This window comes from Pleurodeles waltl, chromosome 2_1 (assembly GCF_031143425.1).
Source record: "Pleurodeles waltl isolate 20211129_DDA chromosome 2_1, aPleWal1.hap1.20221129, whole genome shotgun sequence".
Lineage (NCBI taxonomy): Eukaryota > Metazoa > Chordata > Amphibia > Caudata > Salamandridae > Pleurodeles > Pleurodeles waltl.
In genome coordinates, this window is record NC_090438.1 from 88,985,704 (window position 1) to 89,011,367 (window position 25,664).

At 47.9% G+C, this 25,664-nt stretch overlaps 1 protein-coding gene across 1 annotated transcript in view; it reads left to right on the forward strand.

Moving 5' to 3' along the window:
* The window catches only part of LAS1L (LAS1 like ribosome biogenesis factor), a 329,858-nt gene that overhangs the window by 165,687 nt on the left and 138,507 nt on the right, over positions 1–25,664 (forward strand). Inside the window, exons 9-10 of the mRNA XM_069210455.1 lie at positions 9,049–9,264; positions 12,366–12,507. Coding sequence (XP_069066556.1) covers positions 9,049–9,264; positions 12,366–12,507 — 358 coding nt within the window. The remainder of the gene's footprint in view (positions 1–9,048; positions 9,265–12,365; positions 12,508–25,664) is intronic.

Below are 25,664 nucleotides of genomic sequence, written 5' to 3' on the forward strand. Positions count from 1 at the left end.
CCATTATCAAAGTAGTTAAACTTAAGTTCATCTGTGCTTCCTTTAACAGCACCTTGCCAGTTCTTAGTGAAACATTTATTTCCTCAGATAGCGAACATCTGTGTCATCCAAGGCAAAGGAGAATCTAATTCTGTATTCTTTCACGAGGTGGTTATTTACTACCTAAGTTTCATCATTGGCAACTGTGAAGGCCCACACCATAGTTCCGTGATAAGTCATACAGAAAATTATTCAGATGCTGACAACCTTCTCCAACTTTCTTTAGAGTTTGTCCTCGGAAGAGGCCTGCAGATATTTGGGATGGGATTCTAATATTTCTGAATCGGACTCAGATTCTGCAAATCCTCCACCTGCTTGCTATGGTGGCCTCATGGATCCTCTTAGCATATGAAGTCCCTTCACCAGTACCAGAGACAATAGTATTGTCCGCATAAGGAGAGCCTCTCGGATCAGGTGTGGATATTCCACTCTGGTTTACTAGACCTCTGCTGGATACAGTGGGACAGTGAATCGTCCCTTCAGTCCTCCACAGTCGTAGGCCCCAGTAGTTACAGACAGCTCCTCTTTGGGCTGGGTACCTCATCAGGGGAAATGACGGTGCTGAGCCTTTTGTCCATTTCGGAGCAACATCTACTCATGAGTGTGCAGAAGGATCAGGTGACCTTTCTATGTTGAATGTTAGTCGAATTCTGTCAGACAACTGTGGGACCGTTTACAATATAAACAGCCAGGGTGTGTGTTCATCGGCCTTGCGCATGTGGATGTAGGCTCTGCAGCAGGGTGGTTTCACTGTGGCAATCCACCTGTGGGCACTGTGTGAGGGTGTGTGCCTTGAGTCTACTCTCACTTGAGGACCATGACTGGAAACTTCATCCTGACATGACTGACATGATGTTCTGCATATTTGGTTACCCGTACACTGATCACTTTGCTCCAGTCCAGCCCAGGAAGTAACCTCAGGTTTTTGCCCTACACTTTCCTCTAAATGGTAGCCAGGGGAATGTCATTAGACTCTTCTGGTCATGGGAGCTGCCGTATCTTTTTCTGACAATGTATTTCCTTTCAAATTTGCTTTAGAAGGGTCCAGAGGATCAGGCACAACTGCTTCTTCTCACCCTGGATGGAGCAAGGAGGATTTGGTAAGCCGAACTGTTGGGCGCACAGCATTCGGCCCCATCTTCCTCTCCAGCACACAGCAGATCTGCTTTTTCAGCGCGATGGTCAGGTCATGCGCCATAATCCTCAGATGATTCACATATGTGGAGTGTGAACTGTGCCAATAGATGTTTTGTTTACCACCGTAAGTGACAGACGTAATTTTAGCTGGCCCAACCTTTTAGTGCTTCGTGTAAGGCAGAGGGCTGTAATCCTTTTCACTTTTCCATCTTGTGTCTGTGATGTTCTGCGATATGTGCTTTCCCTCCCTTGCCCATCACGCGTTGGCAGTCGTCACTGCAAATAAATATTTGGCTGCCTTGTCCGCCTTGACATGCCTCACAATTCAACCCTCCTTGTTCAGGTTGCCCTTAGTGGCATTTTCTCAAAGCCCTGTTGCACTTGGTTCATGCCTTTCATTTCTATTTTGAATTTGATGGTAACCTGCCTTAAGCCCTCTCAGTTTAATCTGAAGCACAGTTGCTTGGTCAGTTCACTTTGAAGAGTGTATTCTTAGTGTTAATGAAAGGCCTGGGCATTGCCTGCTCTATCAGTCCGGCCACCTTTCACTGTTTTCTATCCAGTCGTGAAAGAAAAGACAAGGCGGTCTCCAAACGTACCATTTCATATTGGGTCACTTGTGTGAGGCCCGGCTAAGAGAGATCCTCTGATTCTCATTGGTGCACCACCCAAGGGCCCTGGCAGCGTCTCCCGCACTCCCCCGGGGGTGTCCTGGTGGCTGCAGAGATATGTTGCCAGGTCTGCATTGCCTGACTGTCACCTCGTATAGAGTATATTCTCGTAGGGGATTTCCATGTATAGTCATAAGCACTGAATAGTTCCGCTTGCCTGTGGGGACCCCGGAGCACTGATCTGAAATGTATTCTTAAGTGCAGATAGCAGCCCTTTTAAAAAGCCCTGTAAAAACCACTTAAGAATAACAGTGTGCAGCCTATGTGAAGAGCTACACAGACTAAATTGTTGGAAAGAACGATAGCTGTAGTGTAAATACATCTTCAAAATTACATTTATTCCAGAAATGTAATAAAAAATACATTCCCAAACTTTATTTACACTTCCAAAAGAGAGTAAAACAATGCAGGGCAGTGTAGCCCATAGGCTGCCATTATACAGGATGTAAATAGAGCTGTGCCTTTACGATATCAAAGTCTTCCTGTATCCCATCATGCACAGCAAAAGGCAGTTGCCTCAGTTCTTTTTTCCGGCTCCTTCTGACAGGACCCTGAAGCATTGAGCTCTACCTCACAAAGCTTTTTTGACAGAAAATTCAATTAAAACCTTTTGAATTTCAATTTCACTCGACGTCTTTCATCTTGAGTGAACATTTGCTAGCCTTTCCTGTCAAGTTCTGACAGAAATTTAAGGTTTTTTTCTATCTTTAGAATGCCTTCACTTTTTGACAAATGCCCTTCTTGTGGCAGAAAACAGGCTAAAACAGACCCACACCAGGTCTGTATAATTTGCCTACCATCCAGTCACAAACCGGACTCCTGTGACATCTGTAGAACTTTCTCCAGAAGAACTCTTCGTGATAGGGAGAAAATTCGACTTCAGGCAAGAGAGGACAGGAGAAGAAGTGGTCAATCTGCCACAGAGCGAGGAGAAGGTCAGTCTTCTACCAGGGCTCTCCCTGTTTCCTCTGGAGCATCTGCCAGACCTGCTCATAAAAGACATAGGTCTCCGACGTCGAGGGCATCGACGTTGAGACCGGGAACGGCGCCAACATGTTCGCCGTCGAGGACCGGCTCACCGTCGAGAAAGAGGCATCGCTCGACGTCGACAGCCGTTTCGCCGGCGAGACGGCGTGGACGCTCGCCATCAAGAAAGTCTTGGTCCGGGTCGCCGTCGATGCGACGAGGACGATCGACGTCGAGAGAAAGTGCTCGCCGTTGAAGACGGTCGCCGTCATCCCACCGACGTCGAGGAAGGTCACCGTCGAGAGGATCTCCGCAACGAGGCGAAACAACGTCGAGGGGCACCCGCCGTCACCGTACTTTGACGTCGAGGAGTGTGTCGACGTCGAGGAGACATTCAAAGAGGCCTAGAAGGGTTTATACCACTTCGGAATCCTCGGCCTCGCTCATTCTTCTTCCAACTTCACCTCAGCCGTCTCCTCAGCAGTCACCTTTGCCGCAGACACCTGTGGTATCTACAGCTCCTCCTCCGGCTCCTCCCTCAGAGTCCGTTCCGGTGACTCCAGCAGAATCCACAAGACATTCTCGGCATTCCTCGAGACGCTCTTCTTCCTCTCGACACCATCGACATGAATCAGTTCAAAGATCGTCTCATTCACGTCATAGACATTCTTCTTCCTCCACACGGGATTACTCTCCAACCCTGTCGGACTCGCCGTCTCCGAGAGTGTGCCCCATAGATGACGTGAACACCTTCCAAGAGGTCCTAGTACACGGGGCTACCAAACTTAACATCCCGCTGGCGGTACCCGCTCCAACGATCTCAGTGATTTTCGAGACTTTACACCAGAGAACATCCTCAAGACCTTTACGTCCACTGGTCCCGGGTCTTCTTGAACCAGCAATGGATATATTTCTGACACCGGCCACAACAAAGACTGCTCCTTCCAGGCTTGTAAAAAAGTATCGCCCACCTGAGCAAGACCCTCTATTCCTAGGGTCGGATCCAGTGCCGGACTCGGTGGTTATAGTAGCGGCAAAGAAGTTACTCTACATCTCCGTCTTCCTCCTCGCCTCCGGACAAGGAGAGCAGAAAGATCGATGCCGCAGGTCGTAAAGTATGCTCTACCGCAGCCATCACAATGAAAGCAGCCAGTGCTACTGCTTTATTAGGTAGATATGATCGTGCTCTTTGGGACTCTATGCTACAGTTTGCGGAGCATCTACCTAAAGACAAAATAGAAGACTTCTTGGAGATCGTGGGTGAAGGTGCTATGTTCTCCAACCAGGTCATAAGTGCTGCTGCTGACTCTTCGGTGCTATCGGCACATAACTGCTCATGGAGTAGCCTTGAGACGACACGCTTGGCTACGCTTGACATCTCTCAAACCAGAGGCACAGCAGAGAATTCAAAATTTACCATTCTCAGGCTCCACCTTGTTTGGCTCTCATGCCCATGACGAGATGTCGAGAATGAAATCTGAGCTAGACACTTTAAAAGCGGTGGGCATTGAACGACCAAGGGAACAGCGAAAAGTATTCCGTCCCTACCAACGACAGCTATTCACTCACAGGTATCAGACGCCACAGTGGATGGCTTCACGACCCTAGCAGCAACAACAGCATCAAAGAACCTTCTCGACACAGCGAAAGTCGACAAGGGGTCGTTCCACACCGCAAACCCAGACAACTCGCCAGGCTCCCGCGTCTAAGCCCTGAATCTTCGCTTCCCCCTCCTCCGTTATCCACTCCGTTAGGGGAAGTATCTCAAATCATCTGGACGAGTGGCTACGCATCACATCAGACGCCTGGGTATTGAATATTGTGCGGAATGGTTACGCTCTCAGATTCATCAGTCCTCCTCCATCTGTTCCACCTAAACCAGTCAGCCAACACCTCGAAGCTCTTCAGTTAGAAGTAGCAACCCTATTACAAAAGAAAGCAATAGAGCCCGTCCCGATCAATCAACACGGAAAGGGGATTTACTTGAGGTATTTTCTTGTACCAAAGAAGGACAAACAAGAGTTTCGTCCCATTCTAGAACTAAGGATAGCAAACAAGTGGATTCGCAGAGGAAAATTCAGGATGCTATCCTTGCACCAAATTTACCCTCAACTTCGTCAGGGCGACTGGCTCTGCGCGATAGACCTTCGCAACGCTTATTTTCACATTCCGGTGAGCGAGAAACATCGAAAATTTCTAAGGTTCATTGTCGGCAAAACTCATTACCAATTTGCGGTTCTACCCTTCGGCCTCAACTCAGCACCGGGAACTTTTTCCAAATGCATGGCGGTGGTGGCCGCCCATTTGAGGAAGCATCGAATATTCGTCTACCCCTATCTAGACGATTGGCTCATAAAGGCCTCCACCTATCTAGAGGCTCAACAACATTTCAACTGGTCTCAGCAGCTTCTCCAGAGCCTGGGTCTTCAAGTCAATCTTCTGAAGTCCACAGCAACACCTGTTCAGAGGCTGCATTACTTAGGGGCCATTATAGATACCAAACAAGGAAAGGTGTTTCCTTCGGAGGAACAACGGTTATCAATTCTCCAAAAATGCCAGCAGCTCGAGAGAACACCTCAAACCACTGCAAGGGCAATATCCTCTCTACTGGGCTCAATGGCGTCTTGCATCCACCTCGTTCCCAATGCTCGCCTCCATATGAGACTCTTACAGGAATGCCTGGAGGATCAATGGTGCCAACTGATGGACGATTGGGAGAGCAGAGTCCTCCTTTCTCCCCACGCCTTGCAATCCCTCAAGTGGTGGTGTTCACCCAACAATCTCCTGGTGGGGATTCCTTTCCAACAACAGCCTCCAGCTCAAACCATCGTCACAGACGCATCACTGCTCGGATGGGGAGCACATATGGATCACCTTCGAGTCCAAGGCAAGTGGTCACAGAGAGAGCGTCTACATCATATCAACCTGTTGGAGCTTCGCGCAGTCCATCTTGCGCTCAAGGCCTTCCTACCATCTCTGAAGACAGAAACTCTCCTACTCCAGACGGACAACGTAGCCACCATGTATTACGTAAACAAACAAGGAGGCACCAGGTCCAGGATATTGTCGAGAGAGGCTCAAACATTTTGGCATTGGCTTCTAGCCAGGAACCTGTCGTTAGTGGCAACTCACCTTCCGGGCATACAGAATGTTCAGGCGGATGCCCTCAGCCGCGTAATGGACGAGAACCACAAATGGGTATTACACGACGACGACGTCCGTTCCATTTTTGCAATGTGGGGTACCCCCTCTATAGACCTATTCGCAACCCCAGAAAACAAAAAATGCCAAAACTTCGCCTCCAGATATTACCATCCAGGGACGCTAGGGAATGCCCTGTGGATAAGCTGGTCAGGAGCATTTCTTTACGCCTTTCCACCGCTTCCCCTGATACCGGCAGTCCTCCAGAAGCTATCCAATGCTCACATCAAGATGATTCTAATTGCCCCAGAATGGCCACGCCAATGGTGGTTTCCAGACCTCCTTCACCGTTCACTCATCAGGCTGCCTCATCGCCCGGACCTTCTCACGAAGTTCCGAGGGCAGATATCTCATCCCAACCTCTCATCGTTGAGTTTGGCAGCATGGCTCCTGAGTTAGTGCAATATAGACACTTGAACCTACCTCAGGACTGCATGGAAATCCTAAGGGAAGCAAAGCGCCCTTCCACAAGGTCGGCTTATGCATGCAAGTGGAAAAGGTTTTGTGTGTGGTGCTTGGACCCAATATCCTGGGGAGAGGAAACTATCCTGCCATACTTGTTAAGTTTAGCAAAATCTGGATTACAATTGTCATCAATAAAAGTGCACCTGGCGGCTCTAACGGCATATAGAAAGAGCCCCGCTCAACCCTCCTTCTTTAGGATTCCAATCATCAAGGACTTCCTGGAGGGCTTGAAAAAGGTCTTCCCTCCCATTAGGAGACCATCTCCTCCATGGGAACTGAATATTGTCCTCTCGTGTCTGATGCTACCTCCGTTTGAACCAATACATAAAGCATCACTCCAACATCTTACGTGGAAAACTGCTTTTCTGGTTGCAATCACATCAGCGCGTAGGGTCAGTGAGATCCAGGCCCTCTGCGCTCAAGAACCCTACGCGGTTTTTCATTCTGCGAAAGTAGTGATGAGGACGCATCCAAAATTTTTACCAAAAGTCGTTTCAGACTTTCATGTGAATCAAACCATTTCATTACCAACTTTCTTTCAAAATCCAACTACCCCTGCCGAGAGAACCCTGCATTCTCTGGACGTAAAGAGGGTTTTGAAGTTTTACTTGGACAGGACAAAATGCTTGCGTAAATCACAGCAGCTCTTTGTTAACTATGGCCCAGTTAGAACAGGGTTGGGCATGTCTAAACAATCTTTATCCAGATGGATTGTTTCATGTATAGTGTTATGTTATCAGTTAGCGAATAAATCTCTTGATGGCAGGCCAAAAGCCCATTCTACTAGAGGGAAGGCAGCTACTGCGGCCTTAATGAGAAATATCCCTTTGGCAGATATATGCAAGGCGGCTACTTGGAAATCGGTCCATACCTTTACACAGCATTACTGCCTTGATACAGATGCTAGGGCAGATGCGCAGGTTGGACAGGCCTCGCTCAAAAATCTATTTGCTTGATTCTTGTTTTCAGTATTATTCTGTCTGCTCCACCGCGGTTATGGGGATGGGCTTGCTAGTCTATTCAGTGCTTATGACTATACATGAAAATCCCCTACGAGAGAAGGAATGGTTTCTTACCTGTAACTCCAGTTCTCTCGTAGGGGTATTTCCATGATAGTCATAAGCAACCCTCCCTTCTCCCCGGTGGAGTTGACATAGGAAAAGTTGCCATAATAAAAATATTGTCGTTGGTATGACAACAAATGGTTTTGTTCCTTCATGTCAGGTTACAAGCCTCCAAAAAAGAACTGAGGCAAACTGCCTTTTGCTGTGCAAGATGGGATACAGGAAGACTTTGTTTTCTTAAAGGCACAGCTCTATTTACAACCTGTATAATGGCAGCCTATGGGCTACACTGCCCTGCATTGTTTTACTCTCTTTTGGAAGTGTAAATAAAGTTTGGGAATGTATTTTTTATTACATTTCTGGAATAAATGTAATTTTGAAGATGTATTTACACTACAGCTATCATTCTTTCCAACAATTTGGTCTGTGTAGCTCTTCACATAGGCTGCACACTGTTATTCTTAAGTGGTTTTTACAGGTCTTTTTAAAAGGGCTGCTATCTGCACTTAAGAATACATTTCAGATCAGTGCTCCGGGGTCCCCGCAGGCGCGCAGAACTATTCAGTGCTTATGACTATCATGGAAATACCCCTACGAGAGAACTGGAGTTACAGGTAAGAAACCATTCCTTGCTTTGAGTCTCCTTCACCGGGTGACAAATGTGGGAAGCAGGGTTCATCAAAAGAAAATGTTACTTCCCTTCCTTAATGACGTTTCTGGTAGATGCTGTATTTTGCCTACCTCGCTGCCCTCTCCCTTCCTGTTACTAGTGAGAACGGAGGGCGTGCAGGGTTGCTTCTGCTGTTACTGTCGCTATAACAGAACATCTCTCAGTCCCTCTTTGCACGCCTTGATTGGATGCAGATCAAAGCAAAGAAACTGACCCCTAGCGCACCAGTCTCGAGCCTTCTGGGCAGCACTGCAGAGCCTCTGCCTGGGGTCATTTATAGGGTGAGAATCTGTAAGAGGGTGCACTGTCCTCCAAAAAAATCTTTACTGAAGGTAAGTAACTTGTTCGTCGGCTTCCTTTGTTGTGTCTGCCCGTGAACCCTGAGCACCCATCAGGATATTGTAATACATGTTGCAGAGCATGAATAGTCGTGAGATATATTGAGTGGTCTCAGTGGCCTGATGCTTTGTGATGTGGCCTATCTTCACACCGGAAGCAGACTTTGGAAATAGGACTTGGCTTTTGAATACTGAATTGTCATTCTTGCCACCTCTGAAAGCTGCAAATGCATGGCCCTATTATATTGGGAATGATCATTTTGTTTTCGATGTCTTGGGTTTGTTTCATTTAGCTGTCTTTGCTTGTGGATTATCTAATTATTTTCTCTTTCTCTTCATTTCAGTTTATAGCTACTAATGACAATGTACGATGCCAGGAATTAGTTGTCTGCCATCTGCATTTATTTCTGCAATCTCTTTAAAACGAACCTGGCACCAGATGCCCTGTTCTGCATAGTCAGCTGTAATGTATATTGTCTTTGTTTTTATGTCTGCAGATAATCATGAACTTATGAACTTGAAGATCCCGCGCACGTTTTACAGATTTTGGCAACGGCTGCTGAAGGGGCTCCATTCCCAATCTTTCACTCAGATCCTCCTGGAGAAGCTGTTTGCCGAGCTGCGGTTGTGCTGCAATGAGTCCACACTGGGGATGCGACCACAGTTCCTCGCCTGCTGGATCTCCGAGATGCTGACCGCTAACCGGAGAGCTGGTGAGTCCTGTTCGGTTTCTGGCCTGTTCTCTCCCTTCATTTACTGCACTTTGGAGAGTGTCGGCCATATTCCTACCACGTTTCCTGAAGAGATTACTTCACCCAGCTGTAGGTTTCTTGGCGGGCCACTGAAAGTGCCTGTGAATTCCAAACACATGCTGTACTGTGCTGTAAGTTGGATTACGAGGAGCTATGTAAATCTGAACGGCAATGTTGTTGCATAATATTTGCCAACCCAAGGAACTAGACACCCTACTAGTACCTGGGGAGTTATCTGGATATGTGCGAGGTAGATGTTAAAGTCAATCGCTGCCTCTAGAATAGTGTCTAATAGCACATTTTGTACTGCAGTTACTACAGCAGCTTGGGCAAGTTCACCCCATTAAATGATATTTATTTGTAGTATTTACATTGCATGGGCCCAGCCACAAGACATAATGTATTACCAGAGGACATAATACAACTATAGCATAGTCATGGGATGGAGAAATATCTGCTTGGTAGATGTCAGATAGTGAGATACAGCTTGAAAATGTGTTGTCCCAGTTCTTTACAGAAGGCCAGTAGATTCGGGTTAGGTCTGGGGTGGTCATGGGTAGATGTCGGTGTTAAGCATGGCACAAGAAGGCCTGTTAGCTATTTTGGTTTTTGAGTTCAGGGATTTTAAGGATCAGCCTGTAGCTTGCCCTCATATTCCTTTGTCCTTCTGTGAGTTTCCAATACTCTTTCATGAAGGATGGTAAAGCACGGTAGATTGATTTCTTGTGCATTATATTTTGAAAATGAATCTGGCTTCCTGAAAGAAGCAAGGAGAGTTGTTTCAGGCAGGTTTGATATGGTTTGTGTTTTTTCTGTATATAACGAGCCTGTCGACATGCAAAATAATTCATGTATTTGTAAAGCAGACATTCACCCCTTAGGGCCCCATGGTACTGCGCGACCATGAGATGAAACATAGATTTCTGAGGTGGACGCATTTGTCCACTAAGCCACCGGACAACCAGCAGTTGGGAGGCCTGCCACATCTGCATGACAGCAAGTCATGTTTACTATGTTTAGGAAGTCTGAGTTAGGGATTGATGGCTTTAGTTTCCCGAAAATATGTAATTCATATGAGGCAGAGTAGTTAAGTTTAGTAATAAAGGTATATGTTTGTGCCAATGACGCCATGAGGCTTAAGGCGTGGGACTAAATATGGTAAAATGTCAAGCATATGTATTGAGTTGAGCTATTTTTGTGTTGGAGGCAGAAAGGCATTTAAGAAGAAGAGAATGAATTCAGCTTTGGTCTGAGTCCGGTCTTCAGAGTCAATACACCTTTTGATACTTTAGCTAAGATTTTCCATTTTGTATGTTAGTAGGGCCTGAAATGCGAAGGTAACGCTGAATATCATTGTTGTATAGGTGTTAGGTTGAAGGGTCTGTGTTGAAGTAAGAGTAGTGACACTCGGTTTGCTTACCTCTGAAGTATGAAATGCTGAATTAGCATGCGTGGATCGAACTTGTGACCCGCAGAGCTCACAGGTTGACAGCAGTGAAAGATGAATTTGCTCATCCGCCATGCATTCGTAAAGTAATGTATCCTTCAGACTACACTGTGAACCTTAGAATGAATGTGTACTCTATGGCTTGAAACGAGAATCTCTAAAAATCTAGGGTCTCGTAATATTGTATAATTTACTTCATTTTCCTCCCAGACTGTGAATTGTTGGCCTATTAATCTCTTACTCATAGCAGAAAGTATTTCCTTGTATAGATTTGAACTCCTTGACCCAGTAAGTAGGTAGCCCGATAATATATCTCCATGAGTGTACAACGTGAGGTTGTTCATTATTTACATCCGTGCAAAGGAGGCTATCTCTGTGCTATTCCAGCAGGGTAGCCAGCTGGCACCGTTATTGGGCACTGGGTGCATCAGTCAACGCTGGATTTCAAGTCTCTTTCACTAACCCACAAGTGCAGCCAAGATGGCAAACCTATTTTTGCTTCACTACTGGGCAGCCAGGATCTATGCAGCAGTGCATGCACTTTCACAGGTACTATGCTGTGGAACAGAAACCCAGGAGAACCCAAAACCCATCACACTCTATTCACTTCACCCAAGCTGGTATCAGAGAATGCCAGCACATCCAAGGCCTCAGTGGTAACCCTTGCAGACCTTCCCTGTCACATCCAATACTCCACTTATTACATCCCACTGGCATTGGGAGAGTGCCCAGCAGCATCGTTAGCCCAACCTTTAGTGATACTTGATAGGCTCAGAGAAATGTCTGGCGTAGGGAGGAAGGCCGGAAAGATGGGCACAAGCAATGGGGACAAAAGAGGTGACGCCAGAGGGGGTGGTAGAGGAGTACACGTTAAATAAAACAATAGTGGATGATGAAGAGCTTTTAAACCCCCTCTCCATCACTTAAATCACTCTTTGTCAACGTAAACCAAAAACAAAGCCCAGTTGTGTGAAACGCCTGATATGCAGACCATGCTATACGCATGGATACACACTTTTACCTTTTCATCACTATCACACGCTGTTCGTTAGCCAGTATCTAACTTTCCTCCAGCTCCAGTTCCTGAATCTCTGTCTCTCTTGACAGAGCTCACCTCCAGCAGACAGCACCTCGACTCTCATGACCTTTTCAAGTGGAGTCTGTGTCCTGGTGTAAACTTTCTCTTCATCCATCTCAGCCTACACAAGAGAGATTGGGTCATTCTCCACTGAAGATCTCCAGTTTTCAGGAGGCTAATTAGTATCCAAATATGCCATGAATCTAGTGCTACACCGAAGAACTGATTCTCAACATTTGCTTGTGCAAAGCTGCTGTACACATGAAACTATGGCAAGTGCGGTAGGGTGCTCAAGCTCTTACAAGAGTAGGCTGCAGAGATGAGTCCTAGTTTCTGTCGGTATTAGAGTGCAATGTCTCCCAGGTGTTAGTGAATGTAGGCGAGCTATCCTGTTAAGGAAAGCTTAACCAAAAGACAAATGTTTCTTTATTGTTAATGGGATCAGATTCGTCAGATAACATCATCTCTTTAGCCAGGATTTTCTCTTGTGGAAGACATTTCGTTTTGGAATTCTAAATAAACTCTTCTCAATTTCAGGGAAGAAAGGAAAATGCCTTTCCAACACTCAACAAGTTGACAAGTGGACGCTGTTTCATCACAAGGTTCCCCTGCAGTGGAAAACACTCTTGGACAAATGCCTGGAAGCCCCATGTCAAGCAACACCACATCTGCTGCAGAGGTACACAACCACTCTTTCTTGTGGTATTTAGTTTGAATTTGAACAGTTGGTTATAATTGCGCCTACATTGCATTACTGATAGGGTACATGGTGGCACGAGCCATGCAATGCAAAGGATGACGTCTTTGAGCAATGAGATTGGTGTTATAACCCACGGTGGAGTCCTTGACATATTAAAAGTAGTATTTTCCTCTCCACCCCCACCTTGTGTCAGTCTTGTGCGGTACTTGTGAGTGTTCATATCTTATAGCTGTTCTACCTATTTGATAGAGACTTCTAGCTGCAGATTACTTACCTTTGAATTCTCCTCAGGCATCAGACTGGATCTGGAAGATTTTCTTGAGCAGTACACCTGCCCATTTTTAGGTGGCGTTGATCAGCTCTGCGTCGGCCATCGGCGTTGTCCGTGCTGGAAAGGACGTTGTGGGTCTCATATTAGTGCCACCCCGGCGCTGACGATGGTTCGTTTCTTTCTGTGCCAGCAAGCGCTGATCAGAAGAGCTCTAACCCTCAGTCATTTTTTTCAACTTTTTGTCAACTCCCCCCCCCCCCCTTCCAGTTTCTACTCTGGTTGTGTCGAGAATGTCCTCCAGAAAGACCTGCTTCCAGCCCTGCGGATCTTGTCGTCGCGTGATGTCCATGATGGATCCCCACCTTATGTGTCTTTGGTGCCTGGAGCACAACCACAACCCAGAGTTGTGCTCCAAGTGTCTGGTGATGCATCCGAAGGCTTTGAGGCAGTGGTCTCTGAAGCTGATGGCGACCTGACACTTGACTCCACACAAGCAGAGATCTCGGTCACGAGGAAGGTCCCCAGATTAGTCGCAGAGTCCACCATCGTTGTTGTCCCACTTCAAGTCCTCAGGACGTTCGGGTAAATTAAGGTACAAGTAAAAATTCTAGAAGTCAACCGTTCTTCGACTTCTCCTTGTCAGTTGGTTGACGAGATGAGGAAGCATCGTCGCTCTAGGCCTCGTTCTGCTGCTGACCTGTGCCTGGGCTTTCACTGTGCCTACCCGAGTTTCCGGGAGCCAGAGCAATCCCTGTCCAACTCTGTGAATTTTATGAGGCTATGTGCCTCATTTTTGGACAGCCAGACACAGCTGGAGTGCTTTCGGGCCCTGCTGAGTCAGAAGGAATCCCTTTGGGGTCCTGTGCTGGCAGCTTTGGCCAAGGGGCACCCAGAGATCCAGCCCTGGATCCAAACCAGCACTGGTTGTACCGCCCCAACCTTCCCCGACGCTGACACTACCGGCATCCCCATTGTAATCCCAAACTCTGAGCCGGATGGGCCTATACGACTCAGGCAGAAGATTTGCCTTCTAGATCAGATCCTGAACCTTTTTACTATGGGCTAGGCTTTGGGAGTGAATAGGAGGGGTCGCTGGACCCTTTAGAATACCAGCCCCATGAAGGAATGGATTGGCTGGAAGACTTGAGTGAGGCCATCCAACTGGATAATTCTCCAGATACTGGCATGCTTTCTTCCCCTGCAGGGGCTACGGAGGAGGGAGAGTCTTAATCCATGGTGAGAAGGGCTGTTTAGATCCTGGAATTTCAGCGGCCTTTGTTAGCCGTCAAGACTAATCTATTGATAGAAGTGCTGCAACAGGGAGCTTCGACCTCAGAACCCCTGCTCCCGTTCAATGAGGCCCTCACTGATGTCCTTCCAGGTACCTGGTCCAAACCCAGCACAGGGGCTCCTGTGAACAGGACAATTTCCCACCGCCATCACCCCTCACCTAGGGGCCCAAGTTTCTTGACACAACACACCACCTCTGAGAGCTCTGTGGTCCAAGCCTCTACTTCCCGATGTGCGTTCCCTTCCGCTCCCCTGGATGGGGAATCCAAAAGGTTGCACTCACTTGGAAAGAAGATGTTTTCTGCTGCCAGCCTTGCATTACTGTCCATAAACACTGCATGCCTTTTGGGCCGTTATTCCCACACTCTGTGGTGTAGGGTTGCGCAAGTGCTGCCACCATCCCTGGAAGGGGCCCGGACTGTACTCTCTCAGGCTGTTGCAAATGGGAGAAACACAGCAAAGTTCACAACCCATTGTGAACTGGACACTAACTGACTCGCTAGGCAAAGCAATTTCACTGACAGTGGCCCTGAGGCGCCACTCCTGACTGAGGATGTCTGGCTTTTCAGGGGATGTCCAAGTTTACCTGATGGACATGCCCTTTGATGCCACCCATCTCTTCGGGGACAAGGTAGACTTGATGCTCAAGTGCTTCAAGGATTCCTGGGCTTCTGCCTGGTCCTTGGGCCTTGTGCCCTCCCCCCCCCCCAATCTGCCTTTCGTCCCACTTACGTGGCTACGGAAGGGGCCTCCAACCACTTCCTTTCTTAGCCAGCCACCGTGCCGTGCATGCTGCCCAGCCTCTGCATGGCTGAGGGTGCGGGATCCACTGACCTTGTGGACCAGGTGGCCAGTGGTCTGGACAGTCCACCCTCCTCTACAGCAGCCTCTAAACCTTCCTAGTCTGACTCTTCTCCACCGTTGGCGGCAGGATTCGCCATCACCTGCTCCGCTCCCTTCAAGACTACCGCTCCATCTATGCCACTGTATTACAATCGAATGACAGAGAATCATTTGTTCCTTCTCCGCAAGGAAGTTACGGCTCTGTTGGCCAAGGGAGCCACAGAGAGGGTTCCTGTGCCAGAAGTAGGCTGTAGTTGTTATTCCCGCTACTTTCTGGTCCCCAAAAAGGACAAGGGTCTTTGCCTACCCCAGACCTTTGATCCTTCAATCTCTTCCTCAAGAAAGAGAAGTTCAGGATGCCCATACTGGCTCAGGTTCTATCTGCCCTTGACCCAGGGCACTGGATGGTAGCAATGGACTTGCAGAATGCTTATGTTCGATGGCATCTGTCGCTGTACATACGCATGTTTTGCAATAGCTCGCCATCTGGTGTTGGGCCGGAGTGTTACAAGTTGTTTTCCTTCGAAGAAGTCTTTCGAGTCACGGGACCGAGTGACTCCTCCTTTTGTCTCCATTGCGCATGGGCGTCGACTCCATGTTCGATTGTTTTTTTTCCGCCATCGGGTTCGGACGTGTTCCTGTCGCTCCGAGTTTCGGAACGGAGAATTAGCTAATTTCGGAAGATTTTCGTCGGTATTGTTGCGTTCGGGATCGGCGTACTTAGATTCAACACCGCATCGAAGATCGAAGAGCTCCGGTGCCCTTCGGGGTAGTTTTTCGATCCCCCGTCGGGGCCTGGTCGGCCCGACCGCGTGCTGAAGAACGCCGATGGAACGGACCCCGTTCCGTTTCTGCCCCAAATGCCACAATAAATACCCCTATACAGACCAACACTTGGTCTGTAACCTGTGCCTGTCACCTGAGCACAGTGAAGACACCTGTGAGGCCTGTCGTGCGTTCCGGTCCCGAAAGACACTCCGAGACCGTCGAGCCAGAAGACTTCAGATGGCGTCCGCGCCGACAGCCCACCGAGAGTTCGAGGAGCAGGAAGAGGAAGGTACCTTCTCGATCCAAGAATCGGACTCCGAAGGATTCGACGATACACAAACCGTGAGTAAGACGTCGAAAACCACACAAAGGAAGATTTACAAGGCCCAGGGGACGCCACTGCCATCAGGCCATGGCTCCACCCATAAATTCGGTGACCGACCGTCGGCACCGAAAAAGGCCCAAACAGTGCCGAGATCGTCCGACTCCGGTCGAGACACCGGCACGCAGCCTTCTCGGGACCGAGAAAGTGCTGGAGACAAGCCTCGACACCGAGATGCCGGTGTGGACACGGCTCGACGCCGAGACAGCGGCACCGAAGAAGATCGACGCCGAGAGGTTTCGGCCCGAAAAAGAAAAAAGTCACCTCGGAGCCGAAAAAACACGCAGACAGGGTTTCGGTGCCGAAACAAACTGCAAACGATCCAGCTTCAGGCTCTTATATAGAAGAGCACTCGCTAACCTCCCAAATGCAAAAGCATAGGTTTGAGGAAGAGCTACAATCAACTGATGTGGACCATACGCAAAAGCGTATCTTCATACAGCAGGGGACAGGAAAAATAAGCACCCTTCCCCCCATTAGAAGAAAGAGAAGGTTGGAGTTCCAAACTGAACAGACACCACAACCAAAAGTGGTGAAAAGAGTTACCCCACCACCCTCTCCTCCGCCCGTGATTAACGTCTCACCAGCACGAACTCCATCACACTCCCCAGCTCACACCACCATAAGCCAGGGTGACCAAGATCAAGACGCATGGGACCTATACGATGCCCCAGTGTCAGATAACAGTCCGGAGGCATACCCTACGAAGCCATCTCCACCAGAAGACAGCACCGCGTATTCTCAAGTGGTGGCTAGAGCAGCACAATTTCACAACGTAAGCCTCCACTCAGAACAGGTCGAGGATGATTTTTTATTCAACACACTCTCCTCCACCCACAGCTCATACCAAAGCCTGCCTATGCTCCCTGGTATGCTCCGGCACGCGAAATAAATCTTTAAGGAGCCGGTCACAAGTAGGGCAATCACACCAAGGGTGGAAAAAAAGTATAAGGCGCCTCCTACAGACCCGGTTTTCATCACTACACAGCTGCCACCAGACTCTGTTGTTGTAGGAGCAGCTAGGAAAAGGGCCAACTCTCACACATCTGGAGATGCACCACCCCCAGATAAAGAAAGCCGCAAGTTCGATGCAGCTGGTAAAGAGTCGCAGCACAAGCTGCAAACCAGTGGCGCATCGCGAACTCCCAGGCACTACTTGCGCGCTATGACAGAGCCCACTGGGACGAGATGCAACATCTCATTGAACATCTGCCCAAGGACTTACAAAATAGGGCAAAACAAGTGGTTGAGGAGGGACAGACCATTTCCAACAACCAGATCCGCTCCTCCATGGACGCTGCAGATACAGCTGCACGGACAATTAATACATCTGTAACTATCAGAAGGCATGCATGGCTCCGAACGTCTGGATTTAAACCAGAGATTCAACAAGCAGTTCTCAATATGCCTTTTAATGAAAAAGAACTGTTCGGTCCAGAAGTGGACACAGCGATTGAGAAACTCAAAAAAGATACGGACACTGCCAAAGCCATGGGCGCACTCTACTCCCCGCAGAGCAGAGGGAATTACAGCACATTCCGTAAAACACCCTTTCGAGGGGGGTTTCGGGGTCAGAGCACACAAGCCAGCACCTCACAAGCAACACCGTCCAGTTACCAGGGACAGTATAGAGGAGGTTTTCGGGGACAATATAGAGGAGGGCAATTCCCTAGAAATAGAGGAAGATTTCAGAGCCCCAAAACCCCTACTACTAAACAGTGACTCACATGTCACTCACCCCCTCCACACAACACCAGTGGGGGGAAGAATAAGTCATTATTACAAAGCATGGGAGGAAATCACTACAGACACTTGGGTTCTAGCAATTATCCAACATGGTTATTGCATAGAATTTCTACAATTCCCTCCAAACATACCACCAAAAGAACAAAATTTGACAACACACCATTCCAATCTCCTGGAGATAGAAGTGCAGGCACTATTGCAAAAGAATGCAATCGAATTAGTGCCAAACACACAAATAAACACAGGAGTTTACTCACTGTACTTTCTGATACCAAAGAAGGACAAAACGCTGAGACCAATCCTAGACCTCAGAGTAGTGAACACTTTCATCAAATCAGACCACTTTCACATGGTCACACTACAAGAAGTATTGCCATTGCTAAAACTACACGACTACATGGCAACTTTAGACCTCAAGGATGCTTATTTCCATATACCAATACACCCATCGCACAGGAAATACCTAAGGTTTGTATTCAAGGGAATACATTACCAATTCAAGGTACTGCCTTTCGGATTAACAACCGCACCAAGAGTCTTTACCAAATGTCTAGCGGTAGTCGCTGCACACATAAGAAGGCAGCAAATACATGTGTTCCCATATCTAGACGACTGGCTAATCAAGGCCCATTCGTTAATACAGTGTTCAAATCACACAAATCATATCATACAAACCCTCTTCAAACTAGGGTTCACCGTCAATTTCACAAAATCCAAAATTCTGCCGCGCAAGGTACAACAATACCTGGGAGCCATAATAGACACATCAAAAGGAGTAGCCACTCCAAGTCCACAAAGAATTCGAAATTTCAACACCATCATACAACGCATGTATCCAACACAAAGGATACACGCAAAGATGATACTACAACTCCTAGGCATGATGTCTTCATGCATAGCCATTGTCCCAAACGCAAGACTGCACATGAGGCCCTTACAACAGTGCCTAGCATCACAATGGTCACAAGCACAGGGTCACCTTCTAGATCTGGTGTTAATAGACCGCCAAACTTACCTCTCGCTTCTGTGGTGGAACAACATAAATTTCAACAAAGGGCGGCCTTTCCAAGACCCAGTGCCACAATACGTAATAACAACAGATGCTTCCATGACAGGGTGGGGAGCACACCTCGATCAACACAGCATACAAGGTCAATGGAACGTACATCAAACAACACTGCATATAAATCACCTAGAACTTCTAGCAGTTTTTCAAGCACTAAAAGCTTTCCAACCAATAATAGTTCACAAATACATTCTCGTCAAAACAGACAACATGACAACAATGTATTATCTAAACAAGCAAGGGGGGACGCACTCCACGCAGTTAAGCCTGCTAGCACAAAAGATTTGGCGTTGGGCAATTCACAACCAAATTCGCCTAATAGCACAATTTTTACCAGGGATCCAAAATCAACTCGCAGACAATCTCTCTCGAGATCACCAACAGGTCCACGAATGGGAAATTCACCCCCAAATTCTGAACACTTATTTCAAACTCTGGGGAACACCTCAGATAGACTTGTTTGCGACAAAGGAGAACGCAAAATGCCAAAACTTCGCATCCAGATAACCACACAAACAGTCCCAAGGCAATGCCCTATGGATGAACTGGTCAGGGATATTTGCTTACGCTTTTCCTCCTCTCCCTCTCCTTCCTTACCTGGTAAACAAACTCAGTCAAAACAAACTCAAACTCATATTGATAGCACCAACTTGGGCAAGGCAACCCTGGTACACAACGCTGCTAGACCTATCAGTAGTACCCTGCATCAAATTGCCCAACAGGCCAGATCTGTTGACACAGCACAACCAAAAGATCAGACACCCAGATCCAGCATCGCTGAATCTAGCAATCTGGCTCCTGAAATCCTAGAATTCGGGCACTTACAACTTACCCAAGAATGTATGGAAGTCATAAAACAAGCCAGAAGGCCATCCACCAGGCACTGCTATGCAAGTAAATGGAAGAGGTTTGTTTGCTACTGCCATATTAATCAAATACAACCATTACACAGAACTCCAGAACATGTAGTGGGTTACTTGCTTCACTTACAAAAATCTAACCTGGCTTTCTCTTCCATTAAAATACACCTTGCAGCAATATCTGCATACCTGCAGACTACCTATTCAACTTCCCTATATAAGATACCAGTCATTAAAGCATTCATGGAGGGCCTTAGGAGAATTATACCACCAAGAACACCACCTGTTCCTTCATGGAACCTAAATGTTGTCCTAACTAGACTTATGGGTCCACCTTTTGAACCCATGCACTCCTGCGACATACAGTTCCTAACCTGGAAGGTGGCATTTCTCATCGCCATTACTTCCCTAAGAAGAGTAAGCGAGATTCAGGCGTTTACAATACAGGAACCTTTTATACAACTACACAAGAGTAAGGTCGTCTTAAGGACCAATCCTAAATTTTTGCCAAAGGTTATTTCACCGTTCCATCTAAATCAAACAGTGGAACTTCCAGTGTTCTTTCCACAGCCAGATACCGTAGCTGAAAGGGCACTACATACATTAGATGTCAAAAGAGCATTGATGTATTACATTGACAGAACAAAAAACATCAGAAAGACTAAACAACTATTTATTGCATTTCAAAAACCTCATGCAGGAAACCCAATATCAAAACAAGGTATAGCCAGATGGATAGTTAAATGCATCCAAATCTGCTACCTTAAAGCTAAACGACAGCTGCCCATTACACCAAGGGCACACTCAACCAGAAAGAAAGGTGCTACCATGGCCTTTCTAGGAAACATCCCAATGCAAGAAATATGTAAGGCAGCCACATGGTCTACGCCTCACACATTCACCAAGCACTACTGTGTAGACTTGTTATCCGCACAACAAGCCACAGTAGGTCAAGCCGTATTAAGAACATTATTTCAGACTACTTCCACTCCTACAGGCTGATCCACCGCTTTTGGGGAGATAACTGCTTACTAGTCTATGCAAAACATGCGTATCTACAGCGACAGATGCCATCGAACTGAAAATGTCACTTACCCAGTGTACATCTGTTCGTGGCATCAGTCGCAGTAGATTCGCATGTGCCCACCCGCCTCCCCGGGAGCCTGTAGCAGTTTGGAAGTTACCTTCAATTATTTATATATGTATCATCTCAACCTTAAATAGGTGCATACTTAGTCACTCCATTGCATGGGCACTATTACTACAATTCAACTCCTACCTCACCCTCTGCGGGGAAAAACAATCGAAGATGGAGTCGACGCCCATGCGCAATGGAGACAAAAGGAGGAGTCACTCGGTCCCGTGACTCGAAAGACTTCTTCGAAGGAAAACAACTTGTAACACTCCGGCCCAACACCAGATGGCGAGCTATTGCAAAACATGCGAATCTACTGCGACTGATGCCACGAACAGATGTACACTGGGTAAGTGACATTTTCATTTTATATCAATGTCCTGCCTGCAGACGTTTTTTATGGTTCACAATAAGCCACGAGCGCTTTCAGTTTATTGTGCTCCCTTTTGGCCTTACCAGCACTCCTCGAGTGTTGACCAAGGTGATGGCGATGGTTGCAGCTCATCTGCGGAGATCAGGGGTTTCAGTCTTCCCCTAGGTCGCCGATTGGCCGTTGAAGGCAGACTCGCAACAGGCTGTCATCACCCTGCCTCACACCAGGATGTCGTCGCCCACCTCTAGACTACGGCGGACGTCCTGCATTTGCTGGATTTCACTATAAACGTGCCAAAATCACATTTAACTCCCTCTCAGATGCTCCCTTTCATCTGAGCTGTTCTGGGCACAGTGCAGTTTCGGGCTTCTCCCAAGCAGAGAGTCCAGGATATTCAGGCTCTGAAACCGATGTTTCAGCCTCTATCCTGGATTTCAGTGATAATGACTCTGAAACAGCTGGTGCTCATGGCCTCCTCCATCCTGCTGGTGGCACATGCCCGATGGCATATGCAAGAGGTGCAGTGGGATCTTGAGTTTGTCTGTCCCTCTCTTGAAGCATTGCTTCCTTACTTCCCTTCTTATTGGATGACTTGTGTCCTTGTACTGCTCTCAATTGGGGAACTACTTGCTTTCTTTCACCTTTAGCACTTGATGGGAGTGCATGTGTTTTCTTACTGTCTATTCAATGGGCTGATTTTCCCCATCTCATCCCCTTCCCCCAAGCCTGCTGGTCCCTCCATGTTGATTCTTCTAAACTCCCACAAAAGCTCATCTGTTGCTTCCCTTGCTTGTTTGCCTGACCTGTTGATTTTTTTTTTAAATACGTTTTTTCAAATGTAGGCACATCACCTCAGCTGCCTCAACCCATTTGCATAATATTCTTGCCACAATTTACTTGATCCCACATCTCCCCAAGCCCCCCTTTTTTTTTTTTTTTTTTTTTTTTTTTTTTAAGTACGTGGCAGCTGCAGTTTGCTGCTGGGCCACTTATTTTGGAAATCCGCACTTAAAATGTTTGCGCAACTTATTTTTTAAATTACTTCTTCAGGGGATTGGCATCCACCACCTTGAAACACTAAATAAAAAACAAAAGGTGCCTATGTCATACCACATGTGTAAAAATTATGTGTGCGCATCTGTATATCACATCACACTAGCCCAGCAATAGTAGTATGCACATGAGAGATGATGTATACGTGGATATACATTTTTGCCCTTTTTGCTGTTATGGAAAAGCATTGGCAAAGTCAGTGAGTCTGCATTGGCAGCCAAAAAGTGGGACTAGTTGCACTTGCTTATGCTCGTTACGGATCGTAAACTACTATACTCTTAAAAGGGGAGAACCTTCCATGTCGCAGCTAGGACAATGGTAGAATGTCCAGGCATACCTTAGCAAATATTGGTGAAATCAAACTACTTACTAATTCTGTGACAATCTAAGGTGTACAACTGTTTCTTACGTTTGAATGTGGTTCAGAGGCGGTGTGGCCAAGATGGCAGACGGGGGAGACGCGTTTCTCTGTGTCTCCGTCCCCCGCGCCGACCCACCTCGTCTATATGCAGCCTTTCAAGAGATGACTCTCCCTAGATCAAAGCACTCAACCCGAGGCCTATGATTTCAAGCAGACATCCCGCTTTTTGAGTGCCCTGTGTTCCTGAGCTGAAGAAGAGCAGAAGACCTTTCCCGCCGCAGGCTGAGAGAAACAAGGCCCCACCAACAAGCGCTCCACGCAGCAGCCTGAATCTGCGCTGACACCGTGAGGCTGTGGCATCTGAGGGGCTCCTGCTGTGCTGCTGACCCCAAGGAACAGTGGTGAGTCCACCGGCAACACTGCCCGCCACAGCCCCATGCATACTCAGCACCATAAAGCATCGTAGACGGTCAGGGCCACGAGCTGAAGATGCGGCGGATGAGTGGAAGGCCCCCATCCACACGCTTCTCTCTCCGCCGCATGAAGCTTGCTGATGCCTGCCAGTAGCCACTGCCAGAAGGCCCTGGCTGGGTCCCGGAGTAGGTTGGAGCTCCCTCACAGCCACAAAGACTTGCCAGCATCCCCCCGGGCCTGGAACCCAAGCGTAGCGGCCCTGGATGGAAACATGGTGCCATGTGTTTCCCTGCCTTCTCCTGAACTCATCTGGTGCCAGCAGAGGAATGGGGCTCCTGAGAGCCCCACACAGCCTCCCCCTCCTCGCTACCAGGTGATCCTAGTGCTGCTGCTCCCTCGAAGCCAGATTGCGGCCCGCCTCCGCTGGGCCTGAGGCCTATTTCGTCATCTGCTCCCAGGGTCGCATTGCCGGGGCCTGCGTCCTCCTCCTCATTCTTCTCAGGAACCAAGCCCTCGAGCCCTTGGAGACCGAGCTCATGGCCTTCTATCTCCTATAACGCAGCAGTCACTGGGTCCATCAAAGGAACTCTGCACCCAGCCCATATAACCTCAGGCATCAATACCCTTTCAGCAGACAACACCCAAGACATCTTAAAGCCTCTGAACACTGAGGCCATCTGTGGGGACTCTGGCCTTTACTTAATAGTTGCACCAGTGTCTCCACAGCGAGCCGGCCCCATCACCTGCTTCAATCCTCACTCTGGGAGTGACCACTTTGGACTGAGAAAGTCAGCCACCCTCCCCCTTGAAGGGACTCCCTCTAGACGCAGACATAATGGCGACTAGATGAGGGAAGAAAGACAGCTTGCTAAAGGAGATGGTCACCAGGGCAACAGACTACTGGTGGCGGTGCGGAGACACCAGTGACCCGATCCTTCATACAGGCTCTCTTCACCTGACTTTGAGATGACCTTCAGACACTTAAGAAAGATCTCTCAGCGGACCTTAGAGACATCTGCCGGTTCGTTGATAGCCTAAGGGACAGAATGTCCACACTGAAGGATAATGAAACGCCTTGCGATGAAGAGTTCAAGTAGCTCCAGCAAGAAATTCTCTGCCTCCAGGATCAACAGCTAGACCATCAAACCTACACTGAAGACTTGGAAAACTGCTACTGGCGCAACAACATGCGGATCAGGGGGTTGAAGGTTAAATTTGTAACAGACCTCTTCTGATCGATCCTGGAGGAGACATCAGAGTGTGCCATTAAGTTGGACAGAGGGCACTGCGTGGGCCTTAGGAGATTGGACACTGCCTCCCCGCAAGTGTCCATGACTTTCAGCTAAAAGAACGGATCCTCCGGGCAGCTCGTAACAAACACCCACTTCAACTTAACGGATCCACACCAACACTCTACCAAGATCTGGCTGCTTCCATCTTCCAGAAGCTCAGAGAATTCCACCCTGTTACTGCTCACCTGCGGAAAGAGGGCATTCCATATTTATGGAGCCACCTCTTTCGATTGGTCTTCCGACTCCAAGGCAAATTTCACCAACTTCGCTCATTTAAAGAAGCCTGCCAGCTGCTGGGTATAGATGACACCTCACCTCATCCTTCCCAGGACTACCAGCGAGATCCCGGGCCTGCAGACGGCAACAATGGCAGAAGGTCGGGATGTTGTCTGCAAGTCTTCATCCCAACAGCTATGTTGAAAGAACGACAGGCGATACTAGAGACGCTCTCCGAAAACCCGCAGGTGCTGACTTGCTGTGGCTTTGGCAGGGTTTACCCAAGTGTAACATTATGGTGGGTGGTATGGGCAGGGGACAGGGGGCTGGGGCTCCTTACTTCCCCCCCACACCCACAACACTTTTTACCAGGCAGGCCTTTGACTTTATTTACTGGTTCCACCCATTATTAACTGGGTTTATCTGTTGTTCTAGTTCAACCAGGAGGGAACCTACAGTTAACAGTCTTGCTTTCTTACATTCACGAAACTGCCAATGGTATTTTTGTGCCCCACGCCATAAACCTTGCTGGAACATGCAAACACCATCCTCCGTATGATAACACACATGTTCTTCCACCACATCAACGTGCCACATGACCTACAGATACTCACCTATAATGTGAAGGGTCTTATTAACCCCGTCAATCGCCGGGCCACACTGTCCTATCTCAAGAACTCTAGGGTTCACATCTGTTTACTTCAAGAAACACACTTGCTAGCCTGGGACTGGCATAGGATGCGCTCATGGGCCTTTCCCTGTCAATATTTCTCCTCTGGCCCTAATAAAATCGCTGGGGTGGCGATTTTGGTATCCAACTCCTTCTGGGGTAAGATTGGACAGAAAGAGATGGAGATCAGGATAGACCCCTAGTTCACTCAATATCAATATCCCTTGGAGACTACACTTTTACGCTAGGCACCATATACTCCCCTAACAAGGGACAAGAGGCCTTTCCACGCAGGGCAGTAGCGGAGGTCATGACCACACATGATCGCCAGGTACTTCTGGGAGGGCTTTTGACAGTGGTTTAGATCTGCTCAACGCCTAGGCCAAACTGGAGCAC